Below are 10,376 nucleotides of genomic sequence, written 5' to 3'. Positions count from 1 at the left end.
TCATGGTGAAGAGAAACCCCTTCACAACAGCCAATCAAGTGACAACACTCTCCAAGAGGTAGGCGTGTCGATATCCAAGTCCACTGTGGCATGGAAAGGCTTAAGATCCAAAGCATACCACATCATCCGTAAAACACAGCAGAGGAAGTGTGCTTGGGCGTGCATGACTGCCAGTGGCACTGTGACACTAGTGTTTATTAATGATGTGACACAGGACAGAAGCAGCCAAATGAATTCTGAGGTGTTCAGACATACTGTCTGCTCAAATCAGGCTAAATGCAGTCAAATTGAATGGGCGGCATTTCATAGTACAAATGAACAATGACCCAAAATATACAGCCAAAGCAACCCAGGAGTTTATTAAACCAAAGATGTGGAATATTCTTGAATGGCCAAGTGGGTCACCTGATCTTAACCCAACTGAGCATGCATTTTATTTGTTGAAGACTAAACTTCAGATACAATGGCCCACAAATAAACAGCAACTAAAAGCTGCTGCAGTAAAGACCTGTCAGAGCATTAAAAAGAAGGAAACCCAGCACCTGGTGATGTCCATGAGTTCGAGACTTCAGGCTGTAATGGCCAGCAAAGGGTTTCAATCATGTATTATAAATTAATATTTTATTTTCAGTTATTTAATTTGTCCAATTACTTTTGAGTCCCTGAAATGAAGTGATTGTGTTAAAAATGCATCGGTTACTCAAATTTTAATGCAATCTTTTTGTTCAGCCCACTCAGTTGAACAGCTGACAGTCTGAAATTCAACTGCACCTGAGTTGTTTCGTTTAAAGAAAATAGTTGTCTCTGTCCAAATATTTATGGACTGTATCTTCTGTCGGGTGTATGGAAATTTTCATTGCAGTAGATTTATTCACTTGCGGTCACGTTTTCGTAGTGTGCTTCTACATCTACTTCTTCATAGACGTTACAGGTGCTTTGGTCATTGGAGGTCACCACACATTGATTTTTATAAATCTAAAGAAGAATCAACACACATTAAACAGAATAAATGAATGACACATGAAGAGAAATGAGTTGTGGACACATTTAGAAATGTTCTACAATTACACTAAAGAAGTATTGCTTTATGGTTGTACACCTTAACAGTGAGTCAAGTTGTAGTGTACACCGTCTGTCCAGATTTGTAATATGTATAAAGAAAACTGAAGAAACCTATGGAAGCATGATTAACAGGGCAACAATTGTAATGTGTTTAGCAACTAAGCAAGACTCTGACAGGGCACAAACTGTAGATAATACTTAAAATACTGATTCTAGGTACAGATTCTAACACATGAAAGAAGGAATTTTTTAACACAGCTTTTCCAAACGTCCTGGTTTTTATTTGGATGCTTACATTATTTACTTTGCACACAGATTTAAAATTATTTTGCAGAAACCAAAAACTATAAGCATCAAAAATGATTAGCCTCCTTGGTGCTAGTCCGGATTGCAGTCATTTTTTATGGTCTTCAACAAATCTCACACACATCTCCTGGGCAATCCTGGGCCATTCCTCTTTATTGAATCTTTTAAGTTCCTCCTGGTTTGATGGTCTTCTGGCATGAAACTTTGGTCTTCAGTTCACCCCACCTCACTTTGGTCTTTCGGAGGTCATTCTTCATTCTTCACCAAGAGTAAGGTATCTTTTGAATCCTGACCCTAGTTTTACTGCTAACTGCTTGAGGTTGTCTTTCAAAATCTTCACATATCCTTATTTCTTTACGATTCCTTCCACTTTCACAAGATTCCCATTTCCAGATGCACTGGAGCATCCCCACAGCATAATCACACAGTTTTCTTTGCGATCACTTCTTTCCTACCTCTCCCAGGCTTGTGGCGTACCGTGTCACTCTCTTTGAATTTCCTGATCTCACTCCAGTTCTTGATGCTCTACATCAAAAAGTGTTTTTCGCAAGTCAAAAGAGATTTGCTGAAGTTTTTGAACTGTTTGTAAACTGGAAGATAACCCAAAGTTTTAACCACATCCTTGCATAGCAGCAGTTCTATGGCTTAATAAAAAAGGTCAGTTTTTAATAGGGCTTATTATATTGACTGTTATAGTCACAAGTGCTGTATTGTGTGGAAAAAGTACGCCACCCAGTGGACACTAGAGGGACAGAAAATAATCAGCAGAGAAGCAATTTGGTGGTTACTGGTCACTGCGGTCATCTTCTTGTCAACACCAGAAACACTGCATCGATCCTGCTATTTCCCCCCCAAAATGTTTCTGTGAATGTGTACAAACTAGTTTGTTTAGAAATGCTGTGTTGAAAATCACTTGTTCTGTTAAAAAAAAACATACCTGTGAAATTTTTTTTACAAACATACTTCTCTATTAAGACTTTACACTTTAGTTTTCTTACTTCACTTTGTGCTGCACCAATCACCTCCTTTGAACTCTTTTTCCTAGATGCATTTCTCCTCAGGGAGAGAACAGCTTCTGAAAACACACAGCATTAGATATGGTTATGCTGTATTTGCATGCACATTTGAGCGTAAGGATTCCTCTTTGCATATGAATGTAAAAGATACCTTCAATCCTGGAACGTCTGTACTTATAAACAAGAACGAGGATACATATCAAAAGCAGTACAGGGGGTACCACATAGAGTGCTGAAAAAGAAAAAAAAACAACAAAAAACTATTGTTCTCATAACACTTAACAGCAGAAGTACAGGTTAACAATCATACATATATAATATATCTTTAATCGTTTTACCTGGGTTCTTTTTTCCCAGAGTGCTCTGCGGAAAGACTGCAAGAGAAACTAACTATAAGTGCTCTTAGCAACGTTATTTTAACACAGACTGTAATACAATGGCAGGAGATGATAAACTAAAAATTTGTATTGCTACCTTTTGATGCTACAATGTTTGTCAAAGAAACTTATTTTACAGAACAACAAAATAAGACCTCTGCATTAATTAATTGATTAACAGTTCAGCATAACTGCTTAAAAACACAACTGCACACAGGTGAATGGTGTCATTACCATGATTTTCTTAAAGAGAGTAGTACAAAACTATAAAAAGTCCAATCACACAGGGTTTCTTACAATCAATGTTACACTAATACATCACCAGCAGGAGGCTCACTGTGTACTATCCACTAATACTGCAAGTAAGGGAAGGAAATTGATTTTCTTGGCTTCTCTGAAGGATATCCGTCTGCATCTGATATCAAAAGAGAGGGCTGGGCTGTTTTCAACACATTCCTGTGTGTCATGGCCATTTTACTTTTCACTGCTCTATTTATCCAAATGTCTTAAACTGACACTCTAACAATGTGGGGAATAATTTTTTGTTCCCCTGCTAAGTTTGCTCACTTATAACAAAATGAACAGTTTCACTTTAATGGAGAGAGACAGGGTATTAACCTAAGCTTAGAAAATGTAACTAATAGACACACACATACACACACACACACACACACACACACACATATATATATATATATATATATATATATATATATATATATATATATATATATATATATATATATATATATATATATATGTGTGTGTGTGTGTGTGTGTGTGTGTATATGCATTACAGATAAATATTGTGTTGAGTGAGAGGCAGCAATGAGTTTTGGTAGTGATTTACCAGCAGTAGTAGGTAAGGCTTAGTTGTTGTTTTGTTTATTTATTTATTTCTGTACAGTGCTCAACATAAATGAGTACACCCCACTACATTTGTCAGAAAACCTTTAGTTTCCTTTCAGAATCAACATTTTCTATCAGATACTATACTACAAAATACTCCCACAAATGTGGGCCATTGATTGCAAAAAAGATTTTTTAATTTGCACACACAAAAAAGTGATTTTCCTAACAAATTCATTCAAGCCTATGTCGCAAAAATGAGTACACCCCAATTATAGTCTTAGGAGAAAAGGCACACTTAAGACTACAAAATTCGAATTAACAGGCATTCAACCACAGGTGAGTCTAATGATTCATTTAAGAGGTGTCCAGTAGACAGGTAACTATAAAAGGGCATTACAAAGAAAAGCCCTTCCCATTTTATGCTGTCAGCAATGGCTCCACATGGAAGAGAAATGCCAGAAAATCTGAGAAAGGAAATCATTTCTTTACACAAAAAAGGTTAGGGCTACAAGAAGATCAGCAAACCGTTACATATCAGTCAAAATACTGTAGCAAAAGTGATCCAAAAATATAAGAAAGATGGAAGTGCAACCATCTTACAGAGACGTCCAGGCCTTCCACGGAAGTTAACATCTCGACAGGAGTGGCTTCTCATGAGAAGGGTTGAAGAAAATCACCATGCAAGTTCACTGCAGTTAGCTAAAGAAGTAGAAAGCCAAACTGGAGTGACCGTTTCCCGTGACACCATACGGCGCACACTGCAGAGGAATAGCATGCATGAGTATCGTCCACGAAGGAAGCCTCCCCTAAAAACCATGCACAAAAAAGCACGCCTAGAATTTGCTAGGGCACATTCTGAAAAAGATGAAGACGACTGGGATTCTATACTCTGGAGCGATGAGACAAAGATCACTGTTTTTGGAACTAATAGATTTAAAAGAGAAATGCATGGTGCCTACAGTGAAACATGGTGGTGGGAGTGTCCTTATGTGGGGCTGCATGAGTGCTGCTGGTACTGGGGAGCTGCATTTCATTGATGGTGTCATGAACTCAACAATGTACTGGTCTATAAGATGCTGCCATCACTCTACACACTTGGTTGTCGTGCACTTTTCCAACACGACAATGATCCAAAACACACATCTAAAGCTACTGTTGCATTTCTGAAGAAGAACAGGGTGAAGGCGATTGAATGGCCAAGTATGTCTTCTGATCTGAACCCAATCGAACACCTGTGGGGAATTCTGAAGCGACAAGTTGAGCATCACTCTCCATCCAGCATCCAGGCTCTAAAAGAGGTTAATCTTAAAGAATGGAAAAAGATAGATGTTGCAATATGTCGCCAACTTGTTCATTCCAGGCCTAGAAGTCTTGGTGCTGTCCTTGAAAATCATGGTGGTCATACAAAATACTAGATGTAGTAGTTTTTGTTGCGGGGTGTATTCATTTTTGCTTCAACCAAACTGAAGATTTTGTGATCTAAGTTATATTATTAACCTTAATTTCATGTTATGGAGTTAAACAAATGTTCAATAAAACTCAGCCTTGTGAAAATTGTGGAAATTGTTCTTTTGTTCTTTGAGCTACTGATTAAATTCGTGCTTTTTAAAGGGGGTGTACTCATTTATGCTGAGCACTGTATGTATTTTTTTATTGTTTTTGGTTGGGAGCACTGGACTAACAGTTTTTATTAGATCCCACCTGAAACAACTGAATGATAACCTACTCTCTGTTTCCATAATGGAGCTCAAACAAACACATCCTACAAACACATTTATTGTATTATGTATACAAAAGTGTTTAACATACCTGACAACTGAACCTTGGTGTAGTTTCCAACTCTCCACTGTGAGTCTGACCCACACCAGTATGTCCCAGCATCAGCTGCTTCCAGCTTTGAGACTGTCACAACAAAAGTGCTGGAAGAAGCATCTTGTAGTGTGAATCTGCTGTGATTCTTTAGCATGTCTGTGCAGCTGTTGTGCTGGTCTCCCTTACAGAGGAACTTCCTGTTATCCCGGTGTTGTGAAGGATAAGGACACTGCAAAGTTAGTGGATGTCCTACAGTACCACTTATTTTAGTTGATTTGACACAGCAGAACTCTGTATGAATGAAAGAAAAAGGTTATTTCAGAATCATCAAATACTCAACTGATGTAATGAAATACACAGTAGCTTTGACCGCTCACCTTCAACTTTAAGCTCAACTGCAGAAAAAACATCCAGGTCAAAGTTTCTTTGGACACCACAAAGGTAATACCCTGAATCCTCTTTGCTCAAACTGGTGATGTTCACTGTAAATTTTTTTAACATTTTATCATCATCAAGTCTGAATCGTCCATTTTCCTTGTTGTAAGAGGTGATTAGTGCCTGCTGAAGACATGTGGAGGGCCTGTTTCCTCTGCAGATGTACTTCAGGCTGTTCTGGTACTGAGGCTCAGATGGACAACTAATGGATATTGAATATCCCTGATAATTCAGAATTTTGGTCACAGTATCACAGCAGTGGTCTGTCAACAGGGGTGAAAGCATCAGAAGACAGTTGTATATAAAACATAATATATATATTATTCAACTCATTGAATAACTTTTTTATTTGTAAATTTGAGACCGTTTTCCATCATTTGATGCTCATATAGTGGTTTAAATTTTACAGCAGAAAAACAGATAATCTTGAACAAACAGAAACTTTCTATGAATTCCTTATCATTATCTGTAACTCGCTTTCAGTGTGCAACAGAATTTTACCAAGTCTTTGTTTACCTTTTACTACTTTCAGCTCGACTTCAGTGTAGATATCGTTTCCAGTTCTGCTCACTCCACACCAGTATTTCCCAGCATCCGCAGCACGAAGATTAGAGATGGTCGTTGAAAAGATTCGGGGGTTTTTGTCATCATGGATCATGTATTTAATTTTCAATGAGTCAGATGTTGTAACAAGAACATCATCACTGCCACAATCGTTCTTACACAGGTACTTCTCATGAGACTCGTAACCCTCATCATAGGAACAGGAAACTTTAACCGCACTCCCCACATATCCAGTCACATGGATCACCCCAACTGCACTGGTCACACACCTCAGGGCAACTGGAAAAAGAATGTGAAACATTTTTTTGTGTGTATTTTCTTTTTGGTCATTATGCTAGGTTTCATACTAACAGTGTTAGTGCTGTATAACTAAATTGCCAAGCCTGAAAAAGCGTTTGGCCTACTGCTCCTAAATTACTAGAAGAGATATATGTATTACTTAATCTACATCAGCCTTTGATCTTTATATTTTAGTTATTTACCAGTTTAAACAACTTACTGCAAAAGGTGAACAGCAGGTTTTGAAGTCTCCTCATCTTTGCTTTAGTTTGTCCAAATAGAGCCTTGACAGGAAATTTTCTGAGTTTAAAAAAATGATGGAAACAATAGGCTTTATTTAACGCCATAGTAATGTGAAGGGAGGGGTAGAGCTGGACCATCAACACAGATGAGGTAGAGCATGCTTAGTTGGGCTTCTGAAATAGCTGACACATGCCATCTAGTGGTTAAAGAAGATTTCACAAGCTTTCCATAATAGCATAGGATTGAATAGAATAGCCCTTTATTGTCATTGTACATGTACAATGAAATTGTGTGTGTGCCACACCAACCGTGCCGGAATAAAATATAAATAGTAGACAGCAGGAATCCCTTTTTTAAGAGAGAGCTATTAAAACAAACTACTACTCTATTGCTAAGTAAAAGACAGAGAAAAAATTAACCAAAGTTAAAGTATGGAGAAAAAAGCAGGAGCAACTGAAACAGGCTGGTTGACATATCCGCATTGCACAAAGAAGCTGGAGGTGTAGGACCTGATTTACCTGAAGCGCCAACCAGAGGGCAGGGGGTCAAACAGGTGCTATGCAGGTTGCAAGGGATCACCTGGTCCTGGTTTTCCTGAGACAGGAGAAGCTGGTGATGGCCTCCAGGGGTGGCAGAGGGCAGCCATCCCTGGAGCCTACCTGTTCTCAGTTGTGGCCTTTGCGTACCAAACACCCAGGCAGTAGGAGAGCACACTCTGGGGCTGAATAGAACTGACTGATGCCAGTTGGTGATCAAGTCTTTGATCCACGAACAGTTTGCAGGGGTAAACTGAGGATGGTCTAGTTTGACGGAAAGGATGTCTGGCATTATGGTGTTAAATGCCAAGCTGTAGTCGATGAAAAGCATCCTCATGTAGCCCTTTCTGTTCTCTTAAACTCCTCTGTGAGTTTAAGGCTGCTGTTGGGGGTTGGGGGGCTCTGGCCTTTGTAGTTGGTGAGGGCTTGGACGCCTCTCCACACCTGGCGGGGGTTGTTATCAGTGAGGAAGCCCTTTATCTTGCACCTGTAGGCTCTTCACTGCTTTTGTTACCTGCTGAAGTTCAGGGTCTGGCTGTTGGGCTGGGGTTGGCATTCACCTTGGTTTGACATCACTGGGGGTTCTTGGGTAGCTTAGCTGTAGCATGGATTAGCATGTTTGCAAAGCTCTGAAGTTGTGTTAGCAGCATAATGCAGTTGTTTCTGTTCTGAACACAGTTTGCACTTTAAAGTAATGTACATATCCACACTGCAGACTGCAACACTATTTTCTTCTTCAGGCACACAAACTGAAATCAGCTGATCATAGCACAATTGCAACTTGAACCAATAAGTTGTTCCACTCGATTCTTATCCCTATACATTATATTACTAATATATGAACTATTGACGCACAGCTGTTGTTTTGCAATCTAATAATTCACACTAATGGGTAGTTTTGATAGTTTTATGTTCCATTTTGACTGTTTCATGTTCCTTTTTGAAAGGTTTATGATTTGTAGTGTGTAAAAAGCAGATTCGTTGACAGGTCTACCTGGTGATTATTATGAATTATGGCTCTTTTGAGCCACAATTCATGATAAGAAAATTGACACCTGAAAATGTTCAAAGTTGTAGAAATGCCTAATTAGTTAGATTTATGGTTAATTTTAGCATTGTACGCCATTTTTTAATAAAAACTCGCTCTCTCTTTCTTCATTCTCTGTCAGTCTTTTTTCAGCTTTTTTTCTTTTTCTTGTTTTCTTTTTGTTTTCTATTCTCTCTTTTCTCCTTCTTTTTTTCTGTCTGGCACTTTGTCTTCCACGTGTACATACCCATATGGAAAAGAAATAGTAAAAACTTTTAAAAGACTTGCATAAGATGTGGCCTACTTCATATAGTGAATCATATAAGGCTTATATAATTTACTCCTGAAAGTGGCCACTTTCTCATTACTGTCATATAATGTTTTAGTAAGTATCCAAGCTGGTCAAGGTCACTAGGGAAAGTGGATACAAGAAGATAACAGTAATTTTAGATGGTGAACCAGGAGGGGAAGTAAACTAAACATGAGGCATTACAAATAAGAAACTATTAAATTATACACTATTTAACAATAACCATAACTAATTGGGCAAATACAAGCACATACAAGATACAGCCTCACATACAAATTTACGTTGACACTTCTTGAACCTGAGGGCCTACATCTGTAAACTGAGGGTCTCCATCTGTCTAACATGTGTGTTGTTTGAAGTTAGGGCTACCATCACACCCAGAGTCAGAGATTCACACACCTCTCACTCTGTCTCACACATCGGTTTTCTTGCAAAACTGAAAAACAAATTCACAGTTTTAATGAAGTTATTAACTTTACTGTATAAACATAAAATCTTGCATGCTGTTCAGAGTAATGCCACAGGTCAACAGCAGCATGGTCGCTCTCCTATTCAGTTAGTAAACATGTTTACAGAGAGACATTCTTTGTTGTGATGCAACTCTCATGATTCCCATTAATAATCCCAATGATCTTTGTACACAGTAGCGGTTTTAGATACGGGCGACACGGGCGGTTGCCCGGGGCGGCATCGTGGTGGGGGGCGGCATCACGGGCATCAGCAAAAAAAAAAATTGCTCGTACTCATGCTGCCCCGACATCATGGCAGTGCATATTGGGAATGGCATAGGCACCGATCAGTTTTCTATCGCCCATTTACTGGGAGTAAGGGCGCCCTCCGTTTGTGAGGTGCGCCTGCTGCTTGCGGCAAAGGGAGGGGAGGAAGGGGGCTGCGGGGATTCTCTGGCTGGCTGGAGCAGCGTCTAATAACCAACTCGCAAAATAAAAACAAACCAACAAACATGAAAACACCAGACATTTTGATACAGACTTATAATTTGCACCGATGTTTTTTCAAAATTCTATACGCGAAAAGTGAGCGCGAGAGCCCTCGGTGCGCCTGCTCGCTGCTGAAGTCAAAGTAAACTTTATTGTCATCTCCGCTACATACAGTCCAGTATATAGAGAGACAAGACGACGAGGCTCCAGTTACAGCAGTGCACTTAAACGAACAATAAATATTTAAGAGTAAAAAAATAAATATACACTTTAGGACTAGGGTTAAAGGGATCAATAACAATTTAAATGTATATTTTATATTTTGTTGATTTAAAGTCTCACACACAACCCGTTTTTAAAGTTTTAAAAAAAGAGAAAAGAAGAGGAGGAGTGTAGCGACTTCCACAGTCGCTAGAGGCCGGGGATTGAGCCTGCCTATTTGCCTGACGCGCTGTCAACTGTACGCAATAATGCGAGAGGTGGAATTGCTTGCTTGTTTATTAAAGTGCTTGAAAAGTTTACAGAGCAATGTGATCGGCTCGCGATTCAAACTCTTAAAACATCACAGCTCTAATGCAACAAGGGGAAACTCGTTGTGCTGCGGTCAACAAAAACTACG

At 39.0% G+C, this 10,376-nt stretch overlaps 1 protein-coding gene across 1 annotated transcript; it reads right to left on the bottom strand.

Moving 5' to 3' along the window:
* Positions 1-581: 581 nt before the first annotated feature.
* Positions 582-6,975, bottom strand: LOC134629385 (polymeric immunoglobulin receptor-like). Its single transcript, XM_063476676.1, has 8 exons — positions 6,924-6,975; positions 6,377-6,703; positions 5,803-6,123; positions 5,423-5,716; positions 2,723-2,758; positions 2,536-2,616; positions 2,367-2,443; positions 582-975 (listed from the first exon to the last, which is right to left on the bottom strand). Exons 1-8 carry the CDS (start codon positions 6,958-6,960, stop codon positions 868-870), a joined length of 1,281 nt encoding a protein of 426 aa, XP_063332746.1. The 5' UTR covers positions 6,961-6,975; the 3' UTR covers positions 582-867.
* Between the last annotated feature and the right edge of the window lie 3,401 nt (positions 6,976-10,376).

This window comes from Pelmatolapia mariae, linkage group LG6 (assembly GCF_036321145.2).
Source record: "Pelmatolapia mariae isolate MD_Pm_ZW linkage group LG6, Pm_UMD_F_2, whole genome shotgun sequence".
NCBI classification, from domain to species: Eukaryota; Metazoa; Chordata; class Actinopteri; order Cichliformes; family Cichlidae; genus Pelmatolapia; species Pelmatolapia mariae.
Note: the sequence above shows the minus strand (reverse complement) of the source record. Positions and strands in the feature narration are given on the sequence as shown.

Coding starts and splice junctions, on each gene's coding strand:
- LOC134629385 (XM_063476676.1), bottom strand. CDS start 6,960: ATGAGGAGACTTCAAAACCTGCTGTTCACCTTTTGCA. Junction 2,759..5,422: donor CACCAAGGTTCAGTTGTCAG/GTATGTTAAACA, acceptor TTTCTCTTGCAG/TCTTTCCGCAGAGCACTCTG. Junction 976..2,366: donor TTGGTGCAGCACAAAGTGAA/GTAAGAAAACTA, acceptor ATTCTTCTTTAG/ATTTATAAAAATCAATGTGT.